This window comes from Magnolia sinica, chromosome 17 (genome assembly GCF_029962835.1).
Source record: "Magnolia sinica isolate HGM2019 chromosome 17, MsV1, whole genome shotgun sequence".
Taxonomy (NCBI): Eukaryota; Viridiplantae; Streptophyta; class Magnoliopsida; order Magnoliales; family Magnoliaceae; genus Magnolia; species Magnolia sinica.
The window spans coordinates 71063504-71077654 of NC_080589.1; the positions used below are offsets into that span (position 1 = coordinate 71063504).

The 14151-nt window shown below is 38.5% G+C and overlaps 1 protein-coding gene across 1 annotated transcript; it reads left to right on the forward strand.

Annotated features, from left to right (window-relative positions):
• Positions 1 to 4552: 4552 nt before the first annotated feature.
• Positions 4553 to 9246, forward strand: LOC131230953 (LIM domain-containing protein WLIM2b-like). Its single transcript, XM_058226974.1, has 5 exons — positions 4553 to 4793; positions 6254 to 6353; positions 6641 to 6675; positions 7634 to 7723; positions 8521 to 9246. Exons 1-5 carry the CDS (start codon positions 4659 to 4661, stop codon positions 8800 to 8802), a joined length of 642 nt encoding a protein of 213 aa, XP_058082957.1. The 5' UTR covers positions 4553 to 4658; the 3' UTR covers positions 8803 to 9246.
• The last annotated feature ends 4905 nt before the right edge of the window (positions 9247 to 14151 follow it).

A 14151-nucleotide genomic window follows, 5' to 3' on the forward strand; every position in this document is an offset into this window, starting at 1 on the left:
ATTTTTAGACAAGGGGTCTCTAGTCTGAACTGGTTGGACCACACATTATGGTCCATCCAGCCAATGTTGTCAAAATCATTATCAAATCACAAATTGTGGTATGGGTCAAATCGTATTGTATCGCAACCCAAGGTCCAACATCAATCGTGCTCTTACCTTATGCAAGGTATCTCATGCCATCTACATTATCATCATCACACACACACACACACACACACACACACACACACACACAAATAAATATATATGTATAATAATAATAAATAAACCTATCTTCCTTTTGCCATCAATGTGCACCAGGTAGTACCATGTCATGATAGTGTTAAAGGATTCTTTTTCTTTTTTTCATTTTTTTTTTCTTTCAAGAAATTTCCCTTGAAAAAACATATAAGGCTCCTTTAATAATTTATGTTCTTGGTACCTTTCTTGTACTTAGAATCATGGTGGAAAAGCAACCTTTAATATTGTGGACCAGTGAAAAAAGATATTTTGATTTCTAAACATCATTTCATAATATATATATATATATATATATATATATATATATATATATATATATATATATATAAGTCAGCATGATTCGAAGTCATACATTAATTTGAAACATATTTTAAGTTATATGATTTAACATTGAAGAGAATAAGTATCATTTAATCTTTTAGAAAGAACAAATAAAATAATTTGTCTTTTTTAAACTATTCTTAAAGCCCCACCTATTTAAAAACATAAAATGCTTTGTAAGTGAAGCCAGAGGATTCAAATAATTTTGCTTAAGATTAGACTAAAATCATATATTATAAATTTTCAACCTATTAAGTGAATGTAACATCCAACCTTTCAATAGGCTGGCCCTACATGAGGATCTCCAAATGCCAAAATCAGCCCCATATACTTGTCAGGTGGGCCACACCATAGGAAACAATGTATAGCCATTGATATATAGAAAATATAAATGTGGTCTACTTGCCCAGTGATGGATAATCCACATAATGCATGGTCACATCAAAGCTGGCTCTACATGATGGATAATCCACATCAAGCGGGCCCCACCTTATGGATGGTCCACATCAAAGTTCAGACCCACATGATGGATGGTGGACACTGAAGGTGGGACCACATGATGGAAAGTTGACATCAAAGGTAAGCCCACGTGATGAACGAGCCATATTGAAGGTCGGGCCCTACATGATGAATGGTCCGCATTACGGTGGGCCCATGTAATGCATGGTTCATATCAAAGATGCGTTCTACATGATGGATGGCCCACATCGAAATGTGGATCTGCATGATGGATTGTCCACATCAAGTAGGTCCTACATGATGGATGATGGATATCAAAGGTGGGCCTACATGATGAGCGACCCATATTGGTGGGGCCCTACATGATGAATGATCCACATCAAGATGGGCCCACATAATGCACGGTTCACATCAAAGGTGAGCCCCACATGATGAATGGGCCAGCAAGATGGACCATCCACATCAAGTGGGCACCACCTGATGGAGAATGCACAACGATGGTGGAACCCACATGATGGATGGTGGGCATTGAAGGCCGGTCCACATGATGAATAACCCATATTGAAGATGGAGCCCATATAATGAATGGTCCACATCAAGGTGGACCCACATAATGGACGCAGTGGGCCTCAGACGATGGATGACTCACATCAATGTGTGGCCACTCGTGATGGACAGTCCACATCAAGTGGGCCCCACCTAATAGGCAGTCTACATCCAACGTCTCCCATGATGGACAATATCCAAGGTGGCCCAACATGATGGATGATCCACATAGAAGGTGCACCCCACTCCATGTATGTTGGACATCAAAAGAGGGCCCCGCATGATGGACAACCCACTTTGAAGGTGGGGCCCACAATGGACACATCAAATGTGGACTCCACATGATGAGTAGCGGACATTAAAGGGCCCTACATGAAGGGCAATTAGCATTGATGGTTGGCCCCACATGATGGATGATCTACATCAAGTTGGGCCCGACATAATGGACAGTTTATGTCAAAGGTCAACCCCTAATAATGAACGGTCCACATCCAAGACGGGCCTCACATGATGGCCGACCCACTTTGAAGGTTTGACCCACATGATGGATGGTTCACATCAAAGGTGGGCTCTATACGATGGACAATCCACATCTAATGTCTGACATGGTGGACAATCAAAATGTCTTGAAACGTGAAAACATAGCCATCCATTCTTTTACCATTTAGGAAATGATCTATGATGAAATCCACCAAAACAACTGTAGGAATTGCTCTTATAGTAGATTTGTTATAACTTTTAAAAATAACATCAAATATTCTTAAAACGCTCTTATTTAACTATTGCACTTATTTAAAACAAAAGCTATAACAAAACGAACTTATTAAAGTAGTTCTAATTTGAAAAGCTCGTATTGGATTAGAATAAAAATGCCAAACCAGCCCTCAATGGCGAATATGTATGGTCCACCCGAGAGTGGACCATCCTGATTTTCAGGCCAGTGCATGTACGTTGTGGAACCTACTGATAAATGGCCCAGACCTCACACGTACACTGTCATATAATGCTCGGTGCTATAGTTTCTAGGAGAATTTATATTTCTACAGGTGGGGCCCATGGTTCAGTGATCCAAACCTTTTATACGATATGAATATTCTGTCAATGGATTTATTGGAAGCGGATTAGGTGGACACCACAGATATCCCTGGTAATTGGACCCTGTGGAGCCCACCGTGATGTGTGTGTTTTATCCATGCCGTCCATCCATTTTTCCAGATCATTCTAGTGCATGGACCCAAAATTCAAACATATCCAAAAATCAAGTGTACCACACCACAAGAAAGAGTGGGGATTGAACACTTACCATTGACAACTTCTTGGGTCCACAGAAGTTTTGGATCAAGCTAATATTTGTAGTTTAACTTCATCCAGATCTATGTGACCTTATGAATAGGTTGGATGGAAAATAAACATCACGGTGGGACCTAGGAAGTTTTCAACGGTGGACATCATTACACCCAGTGTTTCCTGTGGTGTGGGCCACTTGAGCTTTGGATGTGCTTCAATCGTGAACTTGTAGCCTAAAATGAGCTTTCGAAATGGATGGATGGCGTGGATGAAACATATATGTCCCGGTGGGCCCCACAGAGTCCAATAAAATGTAGACGGCTGTCTTTTCAATGCTAACGGTCTATTTGTTTGACCACCAATAGAAGGTTATAATCTTCCAATCTTGGACAGTTTTGGTGCATATGCCATCCAGAGTGGGGGCCAACCATATCAACGATTTGGATCACTGAACCATGGGACCCACTTGTAGAAAATAACTAAAAGAGAAAAGGAGATTTTAACCGTCGCGTGATTAACCGTGGAAGACGTACATTGCAAAATATCTGACACGTGATAGACTGACAGGTAGGCTGTTGGATCCAGACCATCCATCTAATGGAACCTATCCGTGGAAGGCCCTCAGTTGAAAAATCACACTTCGGGGGCCATCAAAATTCACGGTAGAAATGGAAATTGTAAAATGAAAAATCTAAGAAAAAAACAATGATGGCCAGAGGTATGAAATTGTTGTGATCTTTCAAGTGGGCCATTCACAAATTGGAACCACTGGATGAACGATCTGGAATCAAAACAGCCCCCCACCTGCCACGTGTCATGTTATGTGTAGATCCGAGTCAGCCTAGAAGAAAAGGGCAAAAGAGCCCAACTGCCAACCAGAAAACCGCTGAGTTCGTTACCGTTCCTGAGGTTTGCTACAATACCTCCCCACATAATGTTATGTGATGGGTCAGGAGTTTATCCATTGGATCTGGGTCATTTTTCAATGATCCACACCGTTGATCTGACGCTAGACACAACTGATGGTGAATTCATTGAAAATCATCAAGATGTAAAAATCCTAGACATGGCCCACAAAACAAATGTAAATGCGACGGTTCATATTCAAAGAAAAGACTAAAATGATCAATAGTTCGAAAATTCCAGTTTAAATCCTACTTTTATGTACATCTCACATCCATAGCGTACCCTTTAATATAAAGAGTTTGGATTATTGAAATATGACTTCAATCCAACGGCTATAATCTTGACCTATGCTATTAGAGTGGGGTCTTATCATACCAAACATCACCTGATTTGTCCGTTGAAATGTCTTACAACGAATCGGTCAGGAAATTTCAGTTGGTTAGGAGCTCCAACCTCTCTCTCTCTCTCTCTCTCTCTCTCTCTCAATTAAGCCTTAATCTTATGGTAATTTAGAGCCTTAATCTCCATATTTCTCTCGCTTCAGCCACATGTTTTCATTTTATTCTCTCAATTAAGCCTTAATCTTATGGTAATTTAGAGCCTTAATCTCCATATTTCTCTCGCTTCAGCCACATGTTTTCATTTTATTGGTGGAATCGAGCTTTTTCTTTCCATGATCATAAGCTTCTAACCTTTAATCTCCCTCTAATCATTGAAAAGAAGGCAAAAATGCATTATAATCCTACTTAACTCCATCATTAATTGTTATGTTTCCGTTCTTTATCTTGCATTTTTAGGACCTTATAATGAAATTGATGATTTCTCATTGAGTTCCAAAAGCCCTTTACCTTTGTTGTTTCGAGGTTTTCAACGGAGGATCGGATTTCTACATTTTCGCAATGTCTTTCACTGGGACTCTTGAGAAGTGCAAGGCATGCGATAAGACAGTTTATGTGGTTGATTTGGTGTCTGCGGATGGAGTTCCTTATCATAAGACATGCTTCAAATGTAGCCACTGCAAAGGAACTCTTGTGGTAAGTAATATTATATTATAATTATATATTTTAATATTTTTATAGAATTTTTATATAAATATGTATTAATTAAGTGGTGAACACAGACATAAGACATCAAAAAATAATATAAATAAATGTATTACCCAAAATAACTGCACATCCATACCATATATCATTTTAATAATTTTGGAGATATTAACCACTCATATCTTCCATGTCCAATCTAAATTACTAAACCAATGCTTTTTATTTCACTTAATGACAATTGTCCAAGTGTTCACTTCGTTTTCTCTAAAAATTAAAAGAATTGTAATTAAGTGGAAAAAGGGATTCGAATTCCCAGTAATGAAGAGTTTCTAACGCTTGGTGTGGTCCAACCAAAAAAGCACTATATATATGTCCACTAATCAAATATGAAGAGCACAATGAGAAAGATATTAGCGCAATCTTTCTCATTGGTCACATAAAAAGTTACAAAGATTTCTTTTATTATAATTAGTTACAAGTGAATTACGTATGAAAAAAGTAGCAACTATTTAGCTAGAAATTTAACATGAATTCTTTATACCAAGTTTTTAACTCATAGCATGGTTGAATAGAAAAACATCATGTGCGTTAGTCAGATATAGAGCTCATAGTGAGAAGGGCAAAAGCATCTTTTTGTATATATAATTTTTTTCATTTTTATCCTCTTATTATTTTTATTTTTTTGATCTTATTTATTTTACTATGGGTTCCACATTTAACAAGTGCATTTTTTTATTAACTAAATTAAGAAGTACAATGATTATAGGCAATTCATATTAAAAACATCTTTGGGTCTTCGATGAATTTCATGAGCCCCGTACGGAGAGTAGAGTGGTTGTAGCAGCGAAGGCAAGAAAGATCGGCTTTTGCAAACGCCATACTCAAAATACTTGATGGACAAGAGTGACGGAACTTTGAATCAGTTGAGACCATTATCATTCATCCATCATAAGTCGAAGTACTACCCGATTCGATACTTGCCAGTCCCGCTACATTAAGAATTACATTAATAGGAAATCTGACATGAATTCTTCTTACCAAGACTTTTTAACTCTTGGTGTGGTCCAACATAAAACTACACCATGAGCTTAGCCAGATACGAAGTTCGCAGTGAGAAGGGAGAGAGTTTTTCTTGTATACATAAATTTTTTAAACTTTTTTTCTTTTTATTTTTTATTTTTTTAATCTCATTGTTTATTTATTTTATTTTATTACTTTTTTAATTACGAGTTCCACATTTTATAAACGCACATTTTTATTAGCTACATTAAAAATTACTATAATTATAGATAATTCATATCTGAAAAATAAAAATATCAATAATTTCATTAGAAATCTGACAAGGGTTTGCGACAATTAAAATTAGGCTCAATCATGATTTTGCCTACCCAAACGAACATTTAATATATTTATTATCTTGTGTTTTATTTGCTAACGATGGTCATCTTCAGATGAGCAACTACTCTTCCATGGATGGTGTCCTCTACTGCAAGCCTCATTTTGAACAGCTCTTCAAGGAGACTGGCAGCTTCTCTAAAAAATTCCAAACGCGTGAGGATTCTTCCCTTTCTTGATGGTTTTTGGATAGCTGGCCAGCTGGGCCAGCCCGTTTCCATTCGGGTCCCAGCCCGATCTAAGTTAATAGAGGCCCTAAATGACCCAAGATGTCAATGGACGGCTTAGATCTCCCAATTAATTATCGGGTTGGGTTTCGGCTGACCCTGACCTGGCCTGCTACCATTGCTGAATGATCTCCTCCGTCCAATCTTCCATCTCTCCCTTGATTTTAGTTATTAATCAGTGTTACTTTGATTTAATGTTGTTTTGTTGGTGGTCAGCTGGAAGATCTGGTGATAAGCCGCCGAACGAACTGGTACGTTGATTTCTATGATTTGGGTCCTTTCTCCAGAATCCAATGGGCCCAGTAAAAATGTATGAGAAAGCCCACCATTTGATGATCCAAATCATTCTTATGGAAGGCCCCATGTTCTACCTCATTGGATGAGATCTCATTGTCTGAATGAGATCTGCGTTAGATGTGGACCATTTGCTGCAACTGGGAGGTGTGGCCCCACCTGCATGAAATGTGATGTTTTGGCCTCGCATCCACTCAGTGGCCCACCTGATCACCGATCAATTAGAGGTGGGCATCAAGTCGAGTCGGACTGAGTTAGGGCTGACCTCACTCATCCGATTTTGAGATAGGTTTGACCTGACTCGGTTCTGGTTCGAGCATGCTTGATCTGATCTAAGTCCAAGTTTAGCCTAAACTAATCCGGACCGAGTCCAACTCAGTTATAAGTACCAAGTCAAGTTAGTTGCAGCGGATATCTACGGGTTGAAATCACTATTCAAAATCGAGATTCACTTGCTAGAACTATTGCCTCTCTATTAGCCATATACATGTCATATCTAGAATGTTATATATATATATACATGAGTCAAGTTTTGAGTTGAGTCATGCCCATACTGAGTTGGATTTTAAGTTAAGTCAACTCAAGTCCAATCAAGTTATTGGGTGACTTGAATTGAACTCGATTTGAGTTTGGATTATACAAAGCCAACTTGATACAGATCGACCCACCTACCCAGTTGGGATCGAGACAAGTCGAATTTGCCAAGTCGGCCATACATGCTGGCCACATATATGTGGAGCCCAACATGTAATCACACAGCAATTATGATTAATATTTTCTTTCTTTTATTTAATTTGCGATGCATCGACCAGCATTGTCCGTTGTTGATCATATTCATCTTTAATTTTTAATTGATTTTTTAAGGGCTGAGATTACTCCATCTCTGATATATCGTTTTGATGATCTATCGTACAGACAAGGGCTCCAAGTAAGCTGTCCTCCATGTTCTGTGGGACCCAGGACAAATGTGCCACGTGCCATAAGACAGCATATCCATTGGAGAAGGTTTGTGATGCGATTCTCTTCTTCATTTTTTTTCTAGGCGGTAATCCAGCAAGTGTTTCAAATGTGAATTTTCAAAATCCCATTTTGGAAATGCATGTTGATCCCCACCAACAGTTATTCGACGGTGGGTATTATGTGCGCACCGAGTCTCGGTGCATGCCATGCACCATACGAAAGTTTAATATGTGCGCACCGAGTCTCGGTACATGCCATGCACATGCGATTTTTTTAACACGTACGGTAGATTGAGCCGTTTGGGTCCTACCGGTGATGTGTATGTGAAATCCAAACCGTGCATATTGGTGCGTATTCTCATATTCACCGTACATCAATAAACATCCTGACCAAAGTCTCAGGTGGGACAACACCTTGGGAATTAATGTATACTCACGCCAAAAATGTATATATACACGTGGTATGGCCCATCTGAGCTCTGGAATGGCCTGAGTTCTGTAATTTCCCTTCATCCTGGTGGGTCACATCTGATGAATGGGTTGGATGTCATATACACTACACATTGGACCCCACATGTCATCTGGAAGTTTCTATGGGGGATCTGGATCGTTCATGAGGGGGTGCATCTAACGGACGGCTTGGATGGTACTAAAAACATCACGGTGTGCCCCACACAGCTCGAACATATAATAAATGGTCAGATGGAGGAGAGATTGTTCATCTACATCTGGGTCGAACATATGAACGATCCAGACCGTCCAAAATCACCATCTCACTCTTGAAGCCGATCATACAAAAATGGGCCCCACATCGGCACATTCATCAATCATCACTGTTTATAGGTGAGCGTGGAAGGAGAATCTTACCACAAATCCTGCTTCAAGTGCTCCCACGGTGGATGCTCCCTCACCCCTTCTTCGTACGCCGCGCTGGACGGTATCCTCTATTGCAAGCACCATTTTGCACAGCTGTTCAAAGAGAAGGGCAGCTACAATCACCTGATCAAGACCGCTTCGATAAAGCGCAATAGTGTGGGCCCACCGCCCGATCCAACGGTGGAGGATCAGGACAAGGAGCAGGAGCAACCACAGGAGAAACCAGAGGAGCAAGATGTATCATCATAAGATCGAGTTGCCATTTTTCAGCGTATTCAAGGCAATCCAGACCGTCGGATCGTTATAATTTTGATTTCTAAACGGAGGCTAATTCAAGATGTTCTACTTTTCTTTTATTTTCTTCAGGAGATACAGGACATGCAGCTAGAGGCACTGCACCGTTAGTTTTTCAATTTTGATAAGTGGGGCGCATGCTTCGATGATCCAAACCGTTGGTCTGTTGCATCCTACCATAGATGGACCATGTCCAAATAATCTCATTGTGATCAAAGCTAGCTTGTTAAGAAGACAGATGGTTGGCTAGGATTTTCGGATCTGATGTTATTATCAGTCAAACATTTACATTACAGGGAGAATATTTGTGCATGGTCCATCTACAGTGAAACAGAACAGATCAATGGTTTAGATCGCATGAATCATGGACCCCATTTATCAGAACTGAAACCTGTCCGAATACTAACAAAAACCTCCAGCAGGCATACCCTGTAATTCCCCTCTTTTTAGCCATATTGAAATGCAAAATGAAATGCAATAAACATTTTTCCTAATTTTGATTTGAAGCATACTATATTCATACATTACACTTGGAAAAATCAAAAGCTATGTGAGCCTTAACATGTTGTATCCGAAAATTCAATCCAATCGTTAGTCGCATGTCCTAATTTTGAGTTATAGGTATTAAAAAGGGACACGGATTGCCTCCTACCCCTGCCCGGAAGATAATCTATGCGGGCAGAGCTTTGTGGGGGCCCAAAGTGATGTAATTGTTTTATCCACGCCGTTCATCGATTGTCTCAAAGTATTTGAAAGTATGATCCTAAAAATGAAGCAGGTCCACATCTCTAGTGGACCACACCAAAGGAAGCTACAGTGATAATGACACCCACCATTGAAACCTTTCTAAGGGCCACCGTGATGTTTTTTCGGCATCCAACCTAATGAGGTGAAAACACAAATATCAACTTGATCCAAAACTTCTCCGGCTCCCAAGAAGTTTTTAATGGTGGAAGTTCAACTCTCACTTTGTGGTCCACTTAAGCCCCCACCTGCCTCATTTTTTGGCTTGTACCTTAAAATGATCTGAGAAAAACAATAAACGGCGTAGATAAAACACTCATAGTGGGCCCCGTAGAGCCCTGTCCGGATGGATAACCCTCCAGCAGGGTAGGATGCAATCCATGTCCGTTAAAAAAGAGTCCTATCTATAATTTAGGTAGACCATATGATTGAAAATAATGCATGCGATGATTGCTACCCTCCAAATTGTTTCCTTCTATGTAACCCACCTGATTTATGGATTATCTTGATTGTTGGGCCCTAATCTTAAATGTTATTATGAAATCCAATGGTTGGAGTGGATTTCTTATAATCTTTATGGTGAGCCATTGGGCCCTAATCTTAAATGTTATTATGAAATCCAATGATTGGAGTGGATTTCTTATAATCTCTACTATGAGCCTTATAAAAAAATCAACATTATCCCAACCATTTCCTCTAGGGTAGCCCACCTGAATAAGAGACCAATCTAGTTTTTTGGCATAGTCTAAATTAATATCAGATTACACAATTGATGGTCATAGTAGATTTTATATAGTGATCATAGCGGGCCCATCAAAAATTGGCAGTACCATCCCTTTAGCTATGAGATTTAGTTTTAGTGTACACGCTAGCACCCTTGGGAAGAAATCTACCTCTTATCTTCTGTAAAAAAATAATAATAATAATAAAATAATAGAGGCACAGTCAAGCTTACCTTAATGCATATATGAAATCCACTATGACTTTTAGTTGTGTAATCCCATACCCAAAAATGAGGCAAATCCAAGGCTCAAGTCGGCCACGGAGTGGATATTAAAGGCTCACAATTAAAAATTTATTGGAAGCCATAGAAGTTTTGGATCAAGCTGATATTTATGATTTCCCTTCATCCAGGTCTATGTGACCCTATGAACAAGTTGGATGACAAATAAACAACACGGTGGGCCATAAGAAGGTTTCAACGGTGGGCTTCATTGTCACCCGTGTTTCTTATGGTATGGTCCACTTAGCCTTGGATCTACCTCATTTTTGGGTTCATACCCTAAAATGATATATCTTCCAAAATAGATGAATGGCATGGATAAAATCCATACATTATATGGGCCCCACAAACACATTTTACAATTTTTTGGGCTAAGTATGTATTTGTCCATTTGGAACTGGTTGCCAACGTGAGAGGATGGATGAGAAGAAAGGATAAAAATTGTGCATCCAATCCACCTCGCCCATCATGTTCTTTCCCTCATCATCAATGTAGAAACCAAAATTCAGGTCAATTCAAAATTTAGGTGGGCCACAAATTGGGGAACAATGTAAAACCATGCCTAAGAACTCTTAATTCAAGTGGGATTACCAAATTAACTTGGGTTTTATAATAGCCTTATTTTTAATGAGAACAGATCCAATGCAAACGTTTATAAGTTAAGCTTATCTTAATGAATGTGTCCATTCATCCTAGCGGGACACATCTAATGAATGGATTAGATGATGTATACATAATATAGGAGAATATAGGAGGCTGCAAAAAAATAATAATAATAAATAATAAGTGGGGAAGGTTTTATTGGTTGGGGTTCCCCTCTCAACTTTGCTATAGTTGCGGAAACTTCACCCCACCTCAAGGAAGTGGGTGACATCTCACGTCTCCTCTTTTTCTCAGCTCTATTAGTCTACGAGTGAGAGACTTTCTCTTGCCTATCTATCTCTCTCATGTACGGGGAGCTTAGTCTCATTACCTCATGGGATGTGCTCTCTTCTTGTGGTGTGGTATATGTAAGGAGGAACATAGGGAGAAAGAAGTATTTCATTCATTTTTCTAAAGTATTCTTTAATAGAAAGTTTTTGTACAAAATAAGAGAGAGAGAGAGAGAGAGAGAGAGAGATAAGTCTTATACTTTTGTCTATTATTTTAATAAAGAAGAAAGCATTATATTATTGTTTGTAGGCATAGATATATTATCGAACCACACATTTCTCTTGTATCCTTTTTTTTTTTTTTTTTTGGTCCTTTTTATTGTAAACGGCTTGTCTTTCATCGATCGTGTACGCCCGTTTTTTCGCAATAAACTTTTTCTCATGATCTAGCCCACTTTAGTTTTTGTTTGAGCTGATTTTTTGTACCATTGCCTATTATCAAAAGGAACTTTTAATGGACAAGGCAAATCAGATGCCAACACGAATTGCCTACGAACACTGCTAGACACGACTCACTACTAACGGGGCGTTGTGGGCCCCGCCATGATGTCTATGTTTTATTTGTTTTGGAGTGGAATCAAACTCATATCAGAATCAAACAAGCAATAGAGAATGAAAAATCCAAACAAACATAAAGAACACACAAGTTAATTAAAATCCTTGTGGGAAAAATATGCCATAAAGCAATAATCAATCTACTATAATTAAAAGCATGTTATAAGAGATGGAACAACTTATGATAGAAACCCTAGTTTTCCTCACAAAACCCTTGAATATGCATGCTAAGCATCAAAACCTTCATAACCCTAATCACAATTAGGAGGGTATTTATACACTCCCGTACATAATTAAAAAACAAAATCCGTACTTACTCAAACTTATGCATTTTGTCGGTTGGACTGATGGGACTGTCGATCGAACTAACATGAACCAACACATCCACCGGTCAAACCAAAATGCGCAAAAGGTCTTAGCGTACAATCTGATAATGCACCCACTTTGTTGGTCGAACCGGTAAGGACACCGGCCAAACTGATATCAACCTTCTCTGCACTAGGATTAAAAGGCACTTTATCAATATTATCTGCGTCGTCCATCCCTTTGCTAGCTCGTTTTAGGTCATGAGCCCAAAAAAGATGCAAATCAAAATCTCATGTGGACCACACCATAAGGACCAATGGTGATTGAACGTCTACCATTAAAACTTCTTAAGGGCCACAAAAGTTTTAAATCAAGCTAATATTTGTGTTCTCTCTTCATCTAGGTCTTTGTGGCATAATCAATAAATTGGATTGAAAGTAAACATTACAATGAGCCTTAGAATGCTTTTAATGACTGGCTTTAATCACCACTGTTTTCCTATGGTATGGTCCACCCGAGATCTAAATCTGCCTCATTTTTGGGCTCATACCCTAAAATAATGATCCAAAATGGATAGATGATGTGGATAAAATGCATACATCATTATGGGGTCTACAGAGCATCATCCAATAGTTATGTTGCTTCCCGGTGTCAGTATGCATATGCTTCCATGAGATGCACATGGCCCCACAACAGCCCATGAGTGTGCCTCGTCTAGATTTGCAAATTTCATCAATGCCAAAAGAGCCTTATGCTTTCATCAAGGATGACACACACAAGTTGAGAAATGGTCCAAATTTCTAGGTCCCTACTCATGACTCAGTGGTAGACTCTATGACTATGGGTTTCAACACTGAGATCATGGGTTTGAGTATCCATGTGGTGTGACTTAGAGTGTGTGTAAAAAATAAAAATAAAAATTGTGTGGCAACGAGGGACTCACCTAAGTTAACTCGAATAACCTAAAATATGAGTTGATCGATGGTATGGATCATTTTTTTACAACTCATTTGAGGTTTAGGTGAGTTGGCGAGTTTTACATTGAACGGGAGGATCCATCGAGTCATGAAAACACGGATTGAGTTTATCTAATGTGGAAAAAAAAAAATACTGAACCAAGCAATTAATACTCAATAGTAATCTTTGATTGGTTTTCTTTGCTTTTATGAATAAAACTTCAAAATTTTACTTTTTAATAACAAATTCCATGTGAATTACTTTATTATATTTTAATGTCTTTTATTTTCAAATTATTCTTTTACAAGCATGGAAGAAAATTATACCAAAGTTTCATCTTAGTTTTGAAATTCATCATCCAAGAGATAATCCTGATTTTGAAGATGATGAGTGATGCATGTTTTTTTTTTTTTTCAAATATAAATTCAATACACTAAAAGGGCCAAATGGGTGGGCCTCTAGGATTTAGATGGTATCTATACGATTTTAAGAACCTTAGCACAAAATTAAAGATGGACAACTCATGTCTAGCGATAGACCTATCTATTATTAAAACAAAATAGATTTAATTACCCCTCTAATCCTACAACTAACTCATTATTATTCTTCCATTTTTTTAAGGTAAAGAATTATGTTAAAAGAATGAAGAGAAGAATACAACCAAAGAGGAGCAAAAGAAAAGGAACTAAAAAAGCCCGGGACAACCATTGCATGGGTTCCCATTCCTTAATCAATAAGAACACTTGATGGAGAACTGCTAATATTCCTAAAACAAACGATTGTTACATTCTCTCCAAATGATCCACA

Excerpts from the sequence above, each read along its gene's own strand:
- LOC131230953 (XM_058226974.1), top strand. The coding sequence starts at position 4,659 with ATGTCTTTCACTGGGACTCTTGAGAAGTGCAAGGCATGCGATAAGACA. Across the intron at positions 6,354-6,640 it reads CTCTAAAAAATTCCAAACGC|CTGGAAGATCTGGTGATAAG; the intron begins GTGAGGATTCTT and ends GTTGGTGGTCAG. Across the intron at positions 7,724-8,520 it reads CAGCATATCCATTGGAGAAG|GTGAGCGTGGAAGGAGAATC; the intron begins GTTTGTGATGCG and ends CACTGTTTATAG.